Source organism: Rattus rattus, chromosome 9 (assembly GCF_011064425.1).
Source record: "Rattus rattus isolate New Zealand chromosome 9, Rrattus_CSIRO_v1, whole genome shotgun sequence".
Taxonomy (NCBI): domain Eukaryota; kingdom Metazoa; phylum Chordata; class Mammalia; order Rodentia; family Muridae; genus Rattus; species Rattus rattus.
Genome location: NC_046162.1, coordinates 32,500,928 through 32,521,540, shown reverse-complemented (window position 1 = coordinate 32,521,540; position 20,613 = coordinate 32,500,928). Strand labels below are relative to the sequence as shown.

Here is a 20,613-nt window from a genome sequence, read left to right as displayed (position 1 = left end):
TTCTCATAAAGTACTTCATTGGCCTATGTTAATTCTCATGATAACAGTTTATAGTAATTTAACCGCCCCCGTGCTGGGGACTGAGTGGAAGGACTCTCACCTGCTAGGCAAGCGCTCCACCATTGGATGATGTCTGTATCTACGATTTCCTGACCTGAAGCTGCATTGTAGTCAGGTGAACATAATCATTTGATATTTAAGAACCTTGGAGCAGCCTTGCAGGCCTCCCTTCTGAGGCTATATTCTTGTATTACAGGAGGTACTTGATACAGGACATGGAGTTCACCTCGATACTTAAAGCCTGGCAGATTTTTTTCCTGCTAGCCCTGTTTTCAGGTACCAAGTCCCTTAGCTGAGAGCTACTGCCCATATAAGGACTGGCCATACGTGCTCAGAACAGCTTTGTTACAGATCAAAATTAGAAATAGCATAAATATCCATGTATACACATCTAGAATGTGGAATATTAGTCAGCACTGAAAAAAAGCCATGGTAGCTCTCCATATTCATGAGTTCTCAAGTTTTTAAATTCAACCAACCATAGGTAGAAAATACTAAGTAAGAGAAACTGTTCTAAGGAATAGTTAGGTAGAAGCATGAAATTCTATGTGTAATTGCATAATAGTGCAAATCACATTAACATACTTAGCACACTTCACGTAGCTAGAATATAGTCAAAGGTTTTTATGACGTGAAATGATAAGATACTCAATGATCCAGATGCAATGTGACCTAATTTAAACATCACATGTATCAAAATACCACAGCGCACCCCATTAACAGGCATAATTTTTATGTGTCAATTAAAATCATTATAAATCAAAAGCGACATTTGGGGGTAATTCTATCTGTACCGAACACGTACAGTACATTCTTCTGTCATTTCTCCCAAGTCATGTAATACAATAGCTTTGTATTATTTTCTTTGTGTTGTAAGTGCTGTAGAGATGGTGGAAGGCATATGGGAGAATGTACACTCATACTGCACCATTTTATATGACTCAAACACACATAGACTCTGGCACCCATCTTGGATCCAGTTCCTCTGAGAATGCTGGGAGACAGCTGTACTTGCTGGTGACCCTTGAAAGGTTACTCCATAATACAGGCCCATAGGGGTTCTTCAAAAGACAAAATTGTAGATATATGGAACAGATCTTAGTTGCTAGGGATTATGGTTGGTGGAGGCTGGTGAGTGAGGCATCTACAAAGGGGCATCACGGGAGCCCTTGAGGATGCTAAGAAGTTTCTGTACCCTGTGGTGGCAGTGGTGGTTCAGGAATCAGAAACCTTTATCTCAATAAAGAGATATTGAACTGAATACACACTGTAGCAATGCCAACTTCCTGTTACGATTCTGTTCTGGAGTTATAAATATACAATCAATGGAGAAAACTGGGTAGAAGGTAGGTGAGATTTTGCAGCTTCTTTAATCTGTAAGTGTTTTACAATAAGAAATTTTAAAAAGAGATCTGGTGAAAATACACAGCAATTCCACCCTTTTCCTGTCTGAATGCTTTCGACAGTGACTTTGAGAGCTTGATTCAAGTCCTTAGCACAAGGGCAGACAGCGACAGTAAGCCCTCTGGCCCGCTCTTGGATACCAGACACACCTGCAGGCCTCTGCTCAGCAGCACCATCTGCCTTAGCTGACTTCCCTGTCCCTTTGACTCTTCTGGCCAGCATTCACCCTCCTTCAAACCCTAGTTCAAGGACCTACTTTCCATGCAAGGCTCCCTACTCTGCCTATCCCTTTAAACAGCACCAAGCCCTCCTTTCATTTTGTACAGAAAGTTCTCCCCCAAGCTCCTCAGTGGTAGAGGCTGTACCTGGCTAATTTCTGAACCCCAGTCCATTATTCAGGCCAAGCATCGCCAGTTCAAAGCAAAGCTTAGTCAAAGGATAAATGTGGGAACACAGAGTGGAGCAGGTTAAGGTCAGGTCTCACGCCAGCCTCCCTGTGGACCAGTTACTTATCCAGTGCCAAGCAACTACCCTCATCTGTAAAACAGAGATGAGCACAGAACGTCAGGATGCCTCCGGAGGTGAGTCCAGCTCAGCTGAGAAGGCACTGTGACTTGAGTCCACCCTCAGTTTCAGTGGGTGTCATCTAGAATCACCCAGTACTTCTCAGGAAACAGAAACTATATTACAATGCTGAGATGGCATCATGGTTGGGTTTTACCAACCAGGGAGGTACTCCAGAACCACCAGCTGCTTCCACAAGTGAACACAAGGAAAACAGAAGAGAAGAGGGAAAAGCAACGAACTAAAGAAATGTAGCTGAGTGTGGTGCCTTTTGACTATAATTCTAGCACACGGGAGGCTGAGAGAGGAGGATTACAGTGGATTTGAGGCTACATAGTGAGTGGGAAGCCATATCTGAAAGAAGAAACAAACGTACAACCCCAAAACAATAAACACCAAAAAAATAAAAACCAACAGAGAGAACTGAAAGACATCAACCAATAATCACAACAAAAACTTCAAATGATTACAAAAACTGTAAGATACACAAGACACTTAGATATTCAAGTTTTGACTGGTTACTTGATGCTATGAAAGAATGGCTGCTTTTAAAAGTTTAAGAGAACCTTGTTTGTTTGTTTGTTTGTTTTAGCGAAATAGACTAAAAAATTCATGGACAGAATGACGGGATGTCAAGGATCTGCTTCAGCACAACGTGAGGAGAGTTTATGCACTCTGAGATCAGGGATGAAAAGAGACTGCCATAGTTAAAACGTATAGACGCTGGTACTAAGCCATTCACTTTATAACAAATCTGAAAGTCCCCATCACAAACAACTAAACGCTGCTGTTGAAATCCAACTCACACAGTGGCCAAGTACAAACCATTAAGAATTATTGTTTTTAAAATAAAATTGCCGCCTTCCTAGCCAGGTGTAAAAGATAACTTCATATTTAGACAAAAATAGCAGCCCTACTGACCAATTAATAGTTTTCTTTTAAAATCAGATTTTGTTTTATCTTATATATAATAAGCTTTTAAAAATTGGTTCACTCATTAATAACTAATCCGTTTGACATTTCTCTTTGTACAGAAGGTTAAGGCTTTTTTTTTCTTTTGAAACTGACACATTCAAGTACACTCCTGGCCATTTATTTAAAGGATAGAGCGAAGCATCTGTTAACGAGTAATTATAAAGTCCTGAGACCCTGCAAATTGAAACCTCAGGAAAGCAAAAGGTCTCTGGAGATTATGCCCCCAAAACAACAATTATTTTTAACTATGCAGGACTCTCCTGAAAGGAGAGGAGAAATGTTTATAGATTGGCTAATGGAAGGCAAACACAAAGAGAGCTGAGAACCTTAGATGGAGGGGCAATCTGGGTTCAGGTTCTCACTGGCTGCCTGCGCTGAAGCAGACTACTGAAGCACTGTGGGCCTCCATTTCTTCCTCTGTGGAACCTGGTTGGTATCTGGGTGAACAGGGCCTAGCTCCTCTGGCCTCAGGCTACTGTTCCTGCTCCTCGAAGCTTCTCCCTCCCACACTGCCTGCTCAGGAGGTTAGCGGTGCTGCATGAGGTCCGCATTTGGCGGGACACCAAATGGCTCGTTTTAATTAGCTATTGCCAACGCTAAAATATCAGAGTCCGGATCCAAACTTGGAATCCTGGCTCTTACAAAAACGGCTGAACGAAGTTCTGGACCTCCAGGGGTCTCCAGCACTCCACAATGCCACGCTTGCCTCAGAGGGCTAATTCTTGGCCACAGGCTGAGCAAAGTTCCCTGTTGATCTTGCCCTTTCACTTTCTGTGTCTGTCCCTGCTCAAGGCCCTCCAGCACCCCCACCCCACACCCTCCATTTCTAGGGCACAGACCCTTCACTACAGCTGGTGTCACATCCTGTCCTAGAACTGTGTGCTTGCCAGTCTGTGTCTACAGGGCTCCTGGACTCTCTGGGGGAAGGTACCCTGTTGCTATCTCCTTTGTGTCCTTAGAGCCCAGCAGAAAGCATGACCTAGATAATGCAGAATTCAGTAGATAACTCCTGAACGTGTGGAAGGAAGCGCGAGCGAAACTCTTAGCAAAAATGTAATTTTTTTTTAATCACAAATTGTTCTGACAGGTGCTAGAAAGAGATTAAAAACATTAAAACATTTCACAAAATGAGAATAAGAGTCTGTTTGCTTACAAGTTTCACAAGTTAAAAGTCACCAACAAAATGGACAAAGCAGAGATAATAGGCAGGGATGGTCTTACTGCTCATTCACTGATCTGACTCTAGAGACGAAAGTCAATATACCAGACAACTACCTGTATTCACAGTGCTATACAAAAACAGGGCTATAAATCAGATAGCATCAAACCAGAGTCGGTGCTGGAAGGAAAACTAAACTGATGAACGGGAATGACTAAGCGAGGGAAAAGGGTGGTCAAGGCAGGCCTCGCCAATAACAAGACACTGAACCACAGGAGGAAGTGATACGAGAAGAGACAGCAGGGCGAAAATCTTATAGACAACTCCGAACATGGAAAAGTCAAAGTGCAAAGGTCCTGAGGTAAATAAATGATTTTTGGCATGTCCAAGGCAGGTGAGGTGAATAGGCTAGGAGAGCAGAGATCTGCTTCTTGTTAGGAGGGGAGGGAGTGGCAGAGGAGGTGGGCAGGGCCCACTCTGGCTCTTTGCTGGGCATTGAAGATGAATGACAAGGCACTGGGGCGGGGGTTGGGGGGAGAAGTGGGGGAGGACTCTAAGCGGATGAGAGTTCCTACGACACTTATGCCAGTAAGGGAGCATTTACCCACTCAGACGCCCTCAACTGTGCGCCTTAGGCTTCTCTGCCCTAGTGCTTTGAGACAGTTACACTGCCCGATAACAACCCCCAACCAAACCCTAGACATTTTACCACTACTGCGGAGGGGAAAGCAGAGGGCCAGTGAGGGTCAGAGTCACCGCCAAGGTCGCGGGGATCAGAGCCCAGACTCCAGGGCATGCAGCGGAGTACAGCAGCATGCCTCACAGCTGGAGAGAAGGCGCCCACAGACCCCTGCGGGCAGGTCTGCTGGGCCCGGGCCAGACAGCCGGCCTGCAGCCCTGGGCAGCAGACACCAGGCGAGAGAGAACGACTGCGGAACCGTGGAAAGCCAGGCAGTGCCGAGCAGCCCACCCCCCGCACCCCAGGCCTTCGCGGCCCGAGCAGCCCCGCCAGGCCTAGCCGCCCGCCGGGCTCACCTCGGCTCCGCGCCGCCGCGCCGGAGGCAGAGGGAGGGCACGCTGGCGGCGATGCGTTCTGGCGGCTCCCAGCTCCAGGACCCGGACCCGGCCGCCCCGCCCCGCTCTGCTCCGCCCCGTCGCCGCCGCAGTGGGTGTGAGGGGCGCGGGGCGCTGCGACCCTTCCGGTCGGGTTCCCTTCAGCTCCGCAGCTGCTGCCGCCGCCGCCGCCGCCGCCGCCGCGGCGCTCAGTCTGACGGATTCTCAGGCCAGCCAATCAGAACAAGGATATCTAGGCAGGCGGGGCCAATCGAGACTGGGGGTGGGCCAAGGCTGGGCAGATAAGGGCGTGGCTGAGGGTTGGTGTGGGCGAGGCCAGTGGCGCGCTCTGGATACCCTAGTGCAAAGTGGCGCCCCCTAGGCGGCTCCCCGCCTGGCCGTCTGCTTGCTATAAGCGCGTCTGCCAATGTGCGCAGAGGGCTAGGGATCCAAGTCAATCTAGGACCAGCTCCTGAGCCCGCCTTCCAGGGCCAGGGGACCCGCATGCGCCGGAGAGGGTGGGCCAAGAGGAGCGAGAGCTGGGGAGGGGCGAAGCGTGACTTTGCTACAATGTAGGAGCCTAGTCAGGCTCTGTTGCAGCAGGTGCAAGTGGAGAGGCGGCCCTGCGATTTCTCCAAATGCTGGAAACTCGACTGCATAATCGTTCGTGCTCTCCCCTGGGAAAAAAAGGGGGTAAAAGGACTGGAAACGACCGGGTTAGACAGGAGACCTGGGCAGGATTGGGAACCTGGAATATAACGGCCCTGGAGGAGGAGGGAGGACAAGCCACAGAGCCCTGGGGTTTGTTGTTCACTAAGGCGGATGCGCTGCGTAAGCCACACTGAATGGGCTCATAACAAGGATGCAGCCAGATGTCCAGAGGGTGGGGGCTGGAGAGACGGTGACCATGACGCTGGTGAGTCAGTGAGGGGGTGGGGGTATGTGTGACCTAAAGAGGACTGTTGTAAGGAACAAGTTTCTGCTTTGGTGTAGAGGGATGAGAAGGGCATCATTCCAATGCTGAAGGGCTTCTATACAGCGGTCTTTGACACTGCTGCTTTTGTTGACGCTCCTACAGCCCTCTGCCTCTCAAATAGGTTCCAGAAGGTCTGAGGTGAATAAGACGTTTGGAAAGCACAGAATTTAGGGTTCTGACAACTCTAACTCTGAGCTTTGATCGAAAGACTGCAAGTGAGACAAGGGAGGTTGAACGCACTGAGGAAAAGCTCTAAACAGGTTAGGCTGAGGACTGGCCTATAAGGGATTGGAAAAATGGTGACAGTAGTTGACAGCTGTAGTAGGATGCCAAGGAATAGCCAGGGAATCGGGCTCTGCATATAGGAAGATCAGGAGAATAGAAGGCCCCATGAATCTCGGCAGAATTTGAAGAGAGCTGTGACTCCGGTTTCAAACACTGAGCAAGGGTGGTGGAGGCACAGAGAAGTGGGATAGAGAAAGGGATAGACAGTATCTCTGTTTTATTCTGCTTTCATATTGTGACAAAGCAAGGTGACCAGAAAGCACTTCGGAGATGAAAGGGTTTATTTTGGCTTACCACTCTCAGGCCACTCCTCACTGAAGGAAGTAGGACACTCAAGGCAGGAACCAGCAGGCAGGAACCAAAGCAGAAGCAAGGGAAGAACACAGCTTATTAGGTTAGGGATGGAACTGCCTTCAGTGTGCTAGGCCCTCCCACATCAGTCATTAGTGAAGAAAATGCCCTTACAAACTTTTCTACAGTTCAATCTTACAGAAGCATTGGCTGGGTTAAGAGTCTCTCTTCTCTCATATGACTAGGTCAAGTTAACAATGCCCAACCGCCAAAGTCTTCCTTTGGCCACCCCCATGTTGGCCACCAGAGGGCGTATGGTTTAATCCTGCTTAAAATTCTCCATAGTTCCTGAGTGTGCTGCATTGAGACAGGTTCATTTTGTGAGCGTCTGTCCACACCGGTCCTCACCTCAGCTCTTTCCTGTCACCCGCTTTAGAACCACCAAAGAAAACAGAACCAGAGATTGGTGTTATTAAAAACGAGTACAGACCGGCTGTCATTGTTGCATTTTCCCTGAAGAACACTAATGAGTGTTCCCTCTCAGAGTAGAATGAGTCTCCCAATTCCTAGACATCCAAGACTGGTTTCATAGCCAATCCAATGCAAAGTAAGCAAGCACACATCATCATGCGTATGTTTACCCAGTTAAGTTAGTTAACCTTTTGGATTCTGTTCATTCTATAGATGATGCTTTTCGTTCCGATTTTCTTCATGAGATAATGGTGGACATACAGGGGCAGAGCTGAGGCGACATGAGAGGGAGTGGGTGGAATTGTGGGGATCCATGCTCTGAATGAGTACAAAGAATCCCGGTCGAGGCCTCTAAGTTCAAAGATCCTGCCAAAAGTGTGCATGGACACTGACACCCGGTTACCCTGTCCAGGCAGGGAGAAACAGTGGAGGGAGAACTCTTGGCAGATGGACGTTCTTACTGAGGCTGGAAAGCAAAGGAAAGTGCTGGGTCTGAGACTTTGAAAGACATTTGGGCCAAGTGCTCAGAAGGGAGAGGGGCACCTGTGCTGTGTCCACGGAACCACAGCCACCTGTACTGACTGCAGAGGTAGGCGAGGAGATTGGAGTGATGTGGCCCTTAGGGATGGAGTGGCTTTGGTGACCATGGACACATGATCACTCCTATGCCTTATTTAGCCAAATGGATAAATGGTTGCCTTTTCTTTTTCTATTGCCACCTCTTCATCATTTAAAATGGAGAGGAGTTCCAAAGCAAAAGCAAAACTGGCAAAACTCCATTGTTGGGTTCTCTTCCTAAAGGACAGTGGTCATGAGCAACTGGGTGAAAGATACCCCTTCAGGTGAGGCCCCAGGTTTTCTTCACCCTATTCTTCCTGTGGCCCACACCTAGCAGCAGTTTCGCCCTTACCTGCCTGTCTTTGCAGCGTGGTAGGTTGGAAATCTGGCTATGGCAGTAAAGGGCAGCCGTTGAGGGGGTAAGCGAGATGTTAAGTGATATGATTCAATGTGCATTTTAGAAAGCTCCCTAAGGCTCCTAAGGTTTGAAGAACAGCAGGCTTAAGGCCTCGAGACCAGTTGAAAGCTACAGCAAAGGTCATTTTGAACACCTAAAGCCTGGGTTGGGGGCTATGGTAGCAGGTGACTAGAGGAAGTAATTGATTTTTAAAATTGCTTCAAGACTTTAGGGTATATAAATCAGTCCGCCATGAGCTATCACTAAACAGCCACTAATAGTCGTGCACTAAAATTTGATATCAAGTGTTGATGGTAACAAGAAGCAGTTGGAACCCTCACGCCCTGCTGGTGGGAAGGCAAGATGATGTAATATGTTTGCAGCACAGTACAGCAGTTTTGGATAGAACAGAAACTCCACTGCATGTATCACCCAAGCATCAGAAGGCATGAGTACTGGGCTTGGGGTGCTGGGATAGCAAGGGTTTGTCAGAGGCCTGCTTCCGTGCAAGCTCTGGGCTGAGAGAGTTCCTTGGCCTGTCCAACCTAATTCTACTTATCAGCAATACTGAAGTAGTCACGACAGCCTGTTGGGGATGCTTTGGTAGCATAGAGGCCCTGAGAGTGCGTCTCATGCTGGCTCCCTCTGGCTCCCTGGCCTCCGTTCCTATTCCCCTCTTCTCTCCCCAGCCATTATAACTGCTGAGGAATCTAACTGAAGACAGTTTCAGCAGTGTTTTGTAGAGGAAGAAGCTGCACATAAACCAATGGGGACAAGTGTTGTCTGTCTCTGTCTCCTTGTCTCTGTCTCTGTCTCTCTCTTCTCTGTCTCTCTTCTCTCTCTCTCTCTCTCTCTCTCTCTCTCTCTCTCTCTCTGTGCGTGCGCGTGCGCGTGTGCAGGCCACTTTATAAAGAGAGCTAACTAAGATCAGGAACTTGAGCTCAGTGGTAGAGAACTTGCCTACAGTAATGGTTAATTTTTATCATGGATGTCATTAAATTGAGAACTGAGTGGGATATTGGTAAAGTGCACGTCCAGATGTGTCTGTGGGGCTATTGCCAAAGGTTAGCTAAGGGAAGAACACCCATCCTGGGTGTGCATGGTATGATGCGCACTGCCCTACTCCTCCTTGTCCGTGCTCCCTACCAGGATGACCTGAGTCTCTGAAACCATGTGCAAAGGAATCTCTCTCCTCATCTGTACCCAACAACTTCTTTACCACAGTGATAAGAATGAGCAACACATGCAGTTGAGAGGCTCTGTGCAGCCCCCAGGACCATAAGACAAAACTGAACTAGAAACCTAGCAACAGCAATTAAAGAGGAAAAAAGGGGAGGAGGGTGAGTGATAATTCAAAGACCAGAGTTCAGTCCCCCAGACCCTCATTTTAAAAGCTAGACATATGCTTCTTCTTATAATCCTAGACCTAAGGGGCTCATTCCTGGGGTTCAGTGGCCAGCCAGTCTACCTTAATTGTGATCCTGAGGTCCCAACAAAAAATCTTATCTCAAAAATGCAAGAAGCATGGCATCTGAGAAGGAATGGCACCCAATGTTGACCTGTGGTTGGTGACTACACACATACATGTTTGTGTGTACGCACACACACACATACACACACACAGACAAGATACACACAAGATACGCGCACACACACACACAAGATACACACACGAGATACACACAAGATACGCGCACACACACACACGCACACCGCACATGTACACCACACAAGGAGATTTGTTTTGGTGTGTGGTTTGAGTACAGGGTTGAGAGGCCTTATCTAGTTATGGCTTTCTTGCTGGCAGGTTCTGGACAGTTGAGAGTACCATATTGTATGAGACAGAGTCTGTGAACTGTGTGTATGTGCATATGTCTGGCCTTTTTCTTCATAAAACCACCAGAAGCCTACCCTAATCCTTTTTTAAAAAAGATTTATTTATTATATATAAGTACACTGGAGCTGTCTTCAGACACACCAGAAGAGGGCATCAGATCCCATTACAGAGGGTTGTGAGCCACCACGTGGTTGCTGGGAATTGAACTCAGGACCTCTGGAAGAGCAGTCAGTGCTCTTAACCACTGAGCCATCTCTCCAGCCCACTGACCTTAATCCTAATGACCTTATCCAGTCCTAATCACTTTCCTAAGCCTCACCTCTAAACACCACAACTGATATACATTTTTAACCTCTCCACACCTCACAGTAGCCCTGGGGCCACTCACACCACATCAGACCCATAGCAGGACATGCTCTGGGAAGTTCTGGTGCTGTGCCCTGTGGGGACAGGAAGGATGGAGCCAGCCTTAGGGACCATCCGCTCAGGAGCCAGGGCTGAGGGAGTCAGGGTTCACTCGTCATCTCATCCTGCTCTTCTCTGGGTCAGCATCTCTCTCTCTGGCCTTCGGATGCCTACCACCTGTGTCGCGTGCTGCTGCTCCAGTATTCAAAAGCCAGGACGCTCTGTCTTGAAAACTCCAAGCAAAAGACTCAGGGACGAGCTGTTCTTACAGCTTCTACACACATGCTAGTCAACTGCATTAGACCCGGGCTCACATGACAAACCGTAAGAGAGTACTCTGAACTGGATGGAAGCAGAGGTAGTTGAGGGACATGTTCTCTGATATCTGGAGGGAGTAGAGGTGACATGGAGGCACAGTTGAGGGGACTCGTGCTGAGTGGAGGCAGATAATCGGGACCGTATAACTGGAAACTAAATGTTGTGGCCCTCGGGACTCTTTCTCTAGGCATCTTCTAGAGTGCCAGCTGCTGGGCCTTGAAAACCAGACTAAAGTTCAGAGGGTTCTCTTCAAAGTCTGTCAAGCTCTTCAAGGACATTGACATTATGACACTCCACATCACCACGGGTTTTTCTAGCAGTGAATGTCCACATTAACAGATATATACACAGAACTTGTGATTGACCTGCCTTGAATCTGGGAAAGACAGTCCAAGGTCATATGGAAGAAAGAGTAATACAGTCAAACAGAAAACTGAGTCTTACCACACATAGAGACTAAGCAGAAGATAAATTCCAAAGGGGGAAAAATAGTATTTTTGGCTTTAGAGGGACTGAAAATATATCACACCCTTGAGACAAAGAGCCAGCCATTCGGAAGCTTTTCTGAATATTCATTCATCACCTTGGTCTCAGGTGAGGTGGCCTACAGGTCATCACGTCCCAGGAGCAGAAAGACAGAGTTCAGATTTTTGTTTCTAAGACTAGTCTTTGTGTCCTCTGACAGAAGGAACCAGGAGTTACTAGAGATCCGGGAGATCAGGGCTGGTCAGCAAATGTTCAAGGTGGATCTGGAGTTTACTGTGGTATGAATCAGGAAGTACTTACAAGATACACAGACAGACCCAGAATGATGGGGGTGTGTCAGAAGTGCAGAGGTCAACTCAAACAGTTCTCAGCAGCCTTAGCTAGACTTTCAGCAAATAGCATCTGACACAGCAGCTTGGCAGAGGGCAAATCCGGCACTGACTGCCTCAGGTGGGTTAATCTCAGACAAAGAGTAGCACCAACTGTTAACGCTGACACGACACATGGTGTTAGTGGTTTGTATCCTTGAAGCAAGGTGATGAGAATGTTTCTCTTCCTCCCCCAGGGTCATAAACCCATCCTAACCATGAAGAAAACATCAGAGAAAACCAACTGGTAGGCGTTCTACAAAATCCCCACCTGTGCTCCTTAATACTTAGACATAAATTCCTAGTGGATAGGTTGGTTGCAGATAGGGGAGTAGAGAGAGTTAGGGAGAGAAGATGGGACAAATTTCCTAACTAGTTGAACTGAAAGCAAGACTGTGGTAGGAAAGACTGCTAAGACCCATCCCATCCAATAGCTTCAAGCTGACACAGGCATTTTAGTTCAGAGAGGCCAGAGGAGGGGAAACAAACTCTGTCACTAAGTAATTTAAGATTTCTTAGAACTCTGAGGCTGCAGAGATGGCTCAGCCGTTAAGAGGGCTGGATGCTCTTCAGGAGGACTTAGGTTCCATTCCCTGTACCCACACACATAACCGTCTTTAACTCCAGTTACAGGGGATCTGACACCCTCTTCTGACCATCACAGGCATCAGATGTGCAAGAGCTGCACTTATACATGTGGGCATGCGCCTAAAATAATCTCCAGGACCTAAAGGGTATGCATATCTTGACTGAGGGTAATGTCTATCAAAGAGACTCAAGGCTATAACACTGAAGTATTTGAGGACACCAGAAGCGGAAAGAGAGTAAAAAAGTTACCAACCAAGACATATCAGGGAGATTCTGGACTTAATAACAACACAAGGAACAAGAGAATGGGAAGTTCTAAATTTTTTTCCCCCTGACTTAAAATTCCTTATTAAGCAAACCTTCATCAAAGAATGAGTAATAGTTTCTTGATTATTGGTTCCCAAATATTACCTCTTACCATGCAAGGCCTATTGGATTTGTATTTATTCCTCAATATGTTTATATCCCTGACCCTCATGTAATGGCGATGAAAGTGTGGGGTCTGCGCCGTGGAGAGTGGTGGCTCAGTGCATCCAGCTTTTGCCAAAGAGCCAAAGTTTGGAAACCCAGCACCACGTAAAAGCCAGGATGGGGTGGTGATCTATCTGCCTGTGACCCCAGCACTAAGGAAGGAGAATGGAAATCTCCAGGACATACTGGCCAGCTACATTAGTCAAAACAGCAAACTGTGGGCTCCAAGAGAAATCTTGCCTCAGTAAAGTGAAGAGCAATCCAGAAAGATACTCAGTGTCAGCCTCTGTACATACCTATGCTCCCCCACACAGACATACACGCATGTACAAGCATGCACATACACAAAAGTCGGGCCTTTGTAGAGTGATTGGGGCATGAAGGTCAAGTCCTCACGAATGGGAATCAGTGCCTTGGGGTGGGGTTGGGGTGGGGTTGTTGGGTTTTGGTTTTTCAAGACAGGGTTTCTCTGTGTAGCCCTGGCTGTTCTGGAACCCAGTTTGTAGGCCAGGTTGGCCTCAAACTCAGAGATCTACTTGCCTTTGCCTCCCGAGTTCTGGGATTAAAGGCTGTGCCGCCACACCTGGTGGAGTCAGTGCTTTTTAAAAGAAGCCCTGGGAGCTCATTTGCCTCTTCCACAGTGAGAGAATACAAAGAGGTGTTCAGGTAGGGACGAGGAAGCAGTCTCTCCCACATACCAAAACAGCTAGTCCTGTGAGCTTGGATTTCTCGGTCTCTAGAGCAATCGAAAATACCTCTCAACAAGGATTAAATTCAACACATGCACTTGGGGGGGGGGGTCACATTCTACTCCTTTCTAAACTGTGCCACTAATGATGAGAATGTCCCCACAGGGCACTGGTCAGATCCTCAGATGTTAAGGAAAAGGAGGTTAACCAAATTCGAACAAACAAGACAAAAAAAAAAAAGAGTTGCACTGTCTTTATTGTAAACTTGCATAGTACATTGATTGTGTACGCTTTTAAATAGAGCAGGGCAGCCCCTACTGAACCACCCTCTTGTGTGGGGCATTTAAGGCTGGTTTACTATGAGTAGGGAGCCGGGACCAAAGTGCTGCCTGGGAATTAAAAAGAACCGTTATCTGATTAAGCAGAAGTCAGGGAGCTGAGGGATTTGAGTCCATCTGAGAATACTGAAAGGAGAGACTTTAACTGGGTTCAAAGGAAGCATAGGAAAAGGGTAGAGGGGACTCGTTGATGTCAGGAGACAGGAATCAGGAGCAGCTTGTGGAGGGAGAATAAGGAGAAAGGAGACAGGACTCATGCCTAGTGTCCAAAACCGAGATGAATGACACCTGCCACAATTGTGCCCAGAGACAGCACTCTGGGTAGCCCAGATGCATGGTCTAGGGCGCTACCATGGCTACAGAAAAGCCACACGTTAGAAAAATAACTTAAAAGCTATACAATCGTCATTATAAATATTTCGACTTTTAAAACTAGCTAGTGTTGGTTTAAAAAAAGGTTCACAGTTACTCTGAAGAGAGCGGTATCTCTATTGCACAGTAGTGGAAAGTCTGCTCCGATCCCCGTGTGTAAACAATCCCTTCTCCTCAGTGACGTCAGGACACAGAGAAACAGCATTTGCTGTAAGCAAAGCACTTGGGTACAAGGCACATCAAAGCTGTCAAGCCCTACTGGAAGCATGAGGGGCCCATGGAGGCCCACTTCCTCTCCCACGTGGCATCTTTGCAGTTCCTCCAGGTCTTAAATCAGACTGCGGGTGATGATGGTCTTGTCATGGAAGTCCTGTTCTCATTCCACAGTGACAGACTTGGCTAGGTTTCTCGGGAAGTCAACCTAAAAAGAAAGATAGGAGGGCAAAAGGTGAAGTTCACTTGATAAGGTCCTTGCTTAAGCATGAAAAGCCATGGATTCCAGCACCTCCTAAGGCAGGCACAGATGTACACACACTTGGATAGCAGGAAGATCGGAAGTTCAAGGCCAGCCTCTACCACATTTGTTCAGTATCTCACAGTGTCAGTACAAGCTGTTTCTTCCCAATCATCTCCAACCATAATGTACCTAAACACCTCCATTTTGAACATGGATTCCTTATTACAAGAAGCTTTCTTCAACTGTCCAGCATTTACTTCACTCAATAAACATTTATCATGACTTGGCATGTTGAATTATTCAATATATTTAAAAACAGGTAGCTTGGTGGGTGCTGCTAAAAGGTCACTTTTCAGTTACACATAGGATGGTGCTCTCTTGTAATCCCAGCACTCGGGAGGCGGAGGCCAACAGACTTGAGTGCAGGCAATCAAGGTCTATATAACAAATCCCAGGCCAGGCTTGGGCTACAAAGCAAGAGCCTATCAAAATGAACAAGCAGGGGCTGCCAGCCTAACAGATATCTTATTGGTCTTCCACAGGGCCCAAGTTCCTAGCCCCTCTATCAGATGGGTCACAACTGCCTGTGACTCCATCTCCAGCAGAACTGAGGCACTCTTCTAGCCTCTGCAGGGAAACCTAGAAGGCAGAAGGATCAGAAGTTCAAGGCCAGCCTCTACCACATAGAGATTTGTTCAGTATCTCACGGGTGCTGGTAACATGCTGTTTCTGCACTCAAGTACTCACAAACCTCAAACCACACAGGCATATATACAATTAAGAAGAAAGCTTCAACGAGTGGTGGTGCACACCTTTAATCCCAGCACTCGGGAGGCAGAGGCAGGTGGATCTCTGTGAGGTTTGAGGCCAGATGGTCTAGAGAGCCAAGACAGCCCAGGGTATACAGAGAAACTCTGGCTTGTAAAACCAAACCAAACCAAACCAAACCAAACCAAAGAACAAAGCTTCAGTAAAAAGAAAATAAAAAGAACAAAGAAACAAACAAAATCTACCTTTTAGGATAGGGATGTAACTCAGAGAGAGTGTCTGCATATCATATGTAAGACCTTGGTTTGACCACCAGCCCCAGAAAAATTAATTAATAAAAAAAATCGTGTTTTTGGAAGAGTCCACATGATTTTGCAAGACTGTTACTTAGAGACTGAGAAGGAAATATGATTGGAGATGGGTAATAGAGTGGGCTTCCACTGGTCTGCAAAAAGATGTTTTATTTATATGTTAAGAAAAAATGAAACAAATACAACAAAAAGTTATCAAGTATCAATTTGATGATATACATTTAGGTGTGTCTGGGATATTGTTCTTTAGTTTATTATAGTTTTACAGGCTTCTCAAAATAAAATTGTAACAGCATCTATTTTCATTTTTTGCACAGTGAGTTAGATTCTTAAACCTTTGCTGGTGAGATAAATCATTTCTTTTCTGAGGTGTAATCTGCATGTTAGCAGTCTCAGAAGGTCAACTCATTTTCTCCACAATGCTAGATCTTAAATGTGGGACAGAGATGTGCACACAAACATGATCACTGTGGTATTATTCATAAAAATGGAAAACTGGAGACAGCAGCCTCTTCAGCCATTATTCAGAAAACCATGCTAAAAGCCTGTAATGGCGGCCACAGAGATGTCTCAGGGGTTAAGGGTGCTTTGCTCTACCAGAGAAATCATAGTTAGGTTACCAGCAGCCACATCAGTGGCTCATAACTACCTAGGACGTTAGTTCCAGGGGCATCTGATGGCCTCTTTGGGCTTCTGAGGGAATGGTGTACGTGGAGCATATAGTTGCATAGACACACATAGAGGCACATAAATAAAAACATAAAAGTAAAAAGGATTTCAGAGGAATACTGTACAATAGTTGAATGTTGCACCTAACACATTCATAAAGATGAAAAAAATTATAATACAAGGAAGAAACAGAACTTTAACTTTGATACAGTAGTAATTTCTTGTTTATTTATTTATTCGTATTTAGATCTCTCTTTGAAGCACGGGCTGCCTCACATTTGTAATTTGCCTGCTTCCGCCTCCTGAATGCTGGCTTCTAAGTGTGTTTCACCAGACCTGCCTTGAAAAAATGTTTATTATTTATTTATTTGTTTACATTTAGTTTTGCAGTTCTTAGGGAATCTAATCAACCTTAAAATGAAAGTTACTTTAAATGATATTAAAGGCAACTTGTCCATTACAAACGGCACAATGACATATCTGTGCATCGAAACGGTACCCTGTGCCCATAAATATGTACAAATTTAACAAAAAACAAAAAAAGGCATTGACAGGAAAGAACCTTTAGCTCTCTGCTTCAACCCTTCGCCGTGCTTATGCGAACTTTAGACTTACATCATAACCTCGGAGGACAGCCAGGTGGAAGGACAGAAGCTGGAGTGGGATCACGCTCAGGATACCCTGGAGACAGTCCACCGTGTGGGGAAGCTCAATGGTTTTATATGCAAACTTGGAACTCTCCGTGTCATCCTTGGAGCACAGAATGATTGGGCGACCCTAAAGCAGAGACAGGGGATCATAAAATACCTCGTTTCTGAGAGAAGCAAACCCTCTCCCGAGCCAAGTACAGTTCCTGGAATTTTCTGGAGTCAGTGCTGCTACAGTGGCGACGTTACCAGTCAGGTCATGTGTATGCCACATATAAAGGACAGCTGTGCTTCTTGATGTCTTTCTTCCCCTTTCCTGGTCAGGTGACAGCACCCTGCACCATCATTCAGCATCCATTTGTTGACTGGGGTCAGTCACAGATGCCTTGTCCTGATCTACCCCTAGCTCTTCATAATCGAGCGATGAAAACAGAACCACGAGCAAAGATGAATCTTGGGTAAATACCACAGGGGCAATAAAACATGAGTGTGGGGAAGTGATAAGTTTTATATGATGTTAATATTGACTGTCAACTTGACCAGATCTAGAATCACCTAGGAGACAGGTCTCCAAGCACATTTGCCTGGGATTATCTAGATTATGTCAATTGAGATGCGATAATGCATTCTGAGAGTGGGTGGCGCCATTCCCTTGGCTTGGGTCCTGGACTGGCATAGAAAGGAGAAATTAAACTGAGGACCAGAAAATGCAGTTTGACTAGCCGCTTCCTCAAACTCCTGTTACCATGATGGATTATATCCTTGAGCCATGAACCCAAATAGATCCTTAAATTGCTTTTATCAAGGTGTTTTATCACAACAACTGAGAAGTAACTAAGGAAGCTTGGGAGGGCAGAGCCAAGCAAACCAGGTCTACACAGCAAGTTCAAGCCGGCCTTGGCCTCATAGAAAGAGCTAGGTAGCTCTTCACATTGGATTATGAAGCTATTTTCGTTAAAAGCTTCTCCTTTCCCCCCCTCCCCCCACAAGCAACCAGTGCAAAGAAAGGCTCAGAGGAAAGAATGAGCTTGGCATGAGTGGGAATCAGGGCAAGTAGAACACCTAGAACTCAGTGGGGTGTGGCAAGCGGTTCCATTCTGTGGAATGGGAGAGGTCACTGCAGTCTGATGGGAAGCACGGAGAGGGATCTCAGTAGGAAATGACCCAATTGCGTCTTTATACTAGCTCTCTAACCACTGCACTGAGATCTATGTGGCAGTGGCTGGCTTAAGCACTTTACTGGAATTTGCCTACCTGTGACTTCGTGAACCTAAGTGGTCTCTGCCCTCCTATCTCCACGAGGCCAGAGAAATAATCGATCTGGCTGGTTAGTTCCTGGGAGGGAGCCAATCCACCTTCGGACGGATGATGAGCAAACAGAAGTGTCACTACTCACACTGGGCCCCTTGGACTATATTTGAGTTTATTGCTATCAAGATAATTCAGTTTCAGGACGGGGACTCGACTATACTCGAAAGATAAACCGTGATTAGAAAGTTGGAGCTTTGAGTCAACAAAAACAGAAGCAGGGCTGCAGAGCAAGTCCTAGCACATGGTCAATGATCCAGTCATCGCATCTTCGTAAGGAAACCACAAGGAAAGTCTGGAAGGAGCTCAAGGGAGCTCCCTGGTGACGGGCATCAGTGTACCTGGAAGGGCACTCACTAAAAGGACACCTTGGACCTTCACACCACGGCTTGCTCCTCTGGGGCAGGCCCTAACTTGAATCCACTCTAATAACACTTTAATGGTAAGCACTACACTTTCCCAGGTCCTGTAAGTTGCTCCAGAGAGTTACTGAACATGAGGGGTTTGGGGAACCTCCAAATTTGCAACCAGGTTTGGGTGCCCATAAGTTCCTAATGTGTGGGTTCCGATGGGAGGCCAGTCTTATGAAGAACTATGTACTTACTCTCTGAAGACTGACTGAACTCTGCAAAGTTAGCCTTAAAATTATATTACAGCAACCTTGGGAGGAAACTCCTCCCCTAAGATGCTGCCTTAGAAGCACCTCCTCTGTCTCCAGCCCTAGGATCCAGGGTAGCTCAGAGAGAGACTGGTCACTGGCCCTCACTAAGGACCTGAAGGATATGACCTCAGGCTCACTAGTTCCCTGCCAGATTTGCATGGTATTCAAAAGGGCCCAGCAGATATATCTCAGCCAACGAGCCTGAAGACCTGAATTCCAGCCTCAGGACCCACATGATAAGAGGAGAGAACTCATTCATGCAAGCTGACCTCTGACCTCCACACATCCGCCTGGCACTGACCCACCCCTCTTCCACATTAAAAAATAAATGTAAACAGAAGTGGTCAGAACAGGGCATGGTCACACCCACAGACAGCAGCCGGTGATGATGGCATTGCCTGAGATGGGCATGTGTGGTACAGATGTCAGTGCCCTTAGAGAGCCCTCACCTGGCGGGCAGTGACCTGCTGCAGGGCATTCTGGCACTTGGCAAAGCAAGGATCCTTCATGATCACCATGATGACTGGCATCTGCTTGTCGACGAGAGCAAGGGGCCCGTGCTTCAGCTCTCCGGCCAGGATACCTTCTGAATGCATGTAGGTTATCTCTTTGATTTTCTAGGGAGACACAAGTTGGGATCAGTGTCACACTGGGGAGGCAGGGGCTGCCATACAGAAGGCAGTGGGACAGAGGGAAGCTGGAAGAGGGAGGTCGTCTAGAGGATAAGAACTGAAGGTCTCAAGGCAGACAGGCGCACATATAGATGGGTCAACAGCATCAAGGGATGCTCCAGGTCAGGAGAGAGGATGGGCTGCCAACCAGAGCACGACCAGAACACGAACAAAGCCCAGATAGTAACCTTGCAGTCCCCAGGCACAACAGCGACACCTCTCTTCAGTCCCATGCACAGCCATCCACCCAGTCTAGTTTGCCTTCACCCCCACCTCCACCCCCTCGGCGAGCCACGTGGCCTTCCCGGTCAGATAATGGTGGCATTGTGTTCTGTTTAGATATGCCCTTATTCAATTAGCTGGTTAACCATTCTCCCATTTTTAGATCCTTAATCACATCTAAGACAGTTGCTTAGATTGACCTATCTAGTAAATTCCCACATTGTGGGTTATTATTTGAATTTTTTTCCCCCTCGTGCAGGTACATACACTTTCACTCACCCCCTAAGTCTTCATCATTGCACTGATGAGAATGTTAAAGAAAATATGCCTCCACTTACGTGTCTAGAACCAGTTAGTTATTTGGGTCAGGCAAACCCCGAGAGGAACGAGGTTCCTCCTTGGAGACCACAGACAGCTGGAGTGCTGGCCTCCAAGTGACCACACAGGGGCCATTGACTTGTGCCAGCAGCAGCCCTAAACACTCCTTTCTTTCCTCAAAGACCAACTCGGGGACACAGCTGAATGTGTATCTTTCATCAGCGACGCTCTGCCGCCGCCACTGACCCCCACAGCCAGAGAGCAGAACCATCGAGAGGCTCAAAGTTCACCCTGCCCAGTCTTTGCCTCTTCTGTGCCCCTGTATGCCTGGCGCTCTGTTCCTTAGGCAGGAGTCAGACTCTTGTAAGTAAGCCCAGTTCACAGTGCAGGGACCGACTGATGTAAGATGTACCATTGGCTGATCTTTATACTTAATGTGGTGGGATTTTAAAATTCCACAAAAAAAAAAAAATCCCCCAAAACCCTTTGGGCATGTGCGTGAGACGGTTTTTAGAT

The 20,613-nt window shown here is 46.8% G+C and overlaps 2 protein-coding genes across 4 annotated transcripts in view; both read right to left on the bottom strand.

The window, feature by feature from the left end:
- The window catches only part of Mapk9 (mitogen-activated protein kinase 9), a 41,336-nt gene extending 35,932 nt beyond the window's left edge, over window positions 1–5,404 (bottom strand). For all 3 annotated transcript variants that reach the window (XM_032914438.1, XM_032914441.1, XM_032914437.1), the window contains exon 1: window positions 5,198–5,404. The gene's annotated coding sequence lies outside the window, so the exon portion shown is untranslated. The remainder of the gene's footprint in view (window positions 1–5,197) is intronic.
- An 8,189-nt stretch (window positions 5,405–13,593) lies between these two features.
- Window positions 13,594–20,613, bottom strand: part of Gfpt2 (glutamine-fructose-6-phosphate transaminase 2) — a 46,084-nt gene continuing 39,064 nt past the window's right edge. Inside the window, exons 17-19 of the mRNA XM_032913079.1 lie at window positions 19,336–19,503; window positions 16,886–17,047; window positions 13,594–14,486 (exon numbers count right to left, since the gene is read on the bottom strand). Of these exons, the coding sequence (XP_032768970.1) occupies window positions 14,442–14,486; window positions 16,886–17,047; window positions 19,336–19,503 (375 nt within the window). The 3' untranslated portion in view covers window positions 13,594–14,441. The remainder of the gene's footprint in view (window positions 14,487–16,885; window positions 17,048–19,335; window positions 19,504–20,613) is intronic.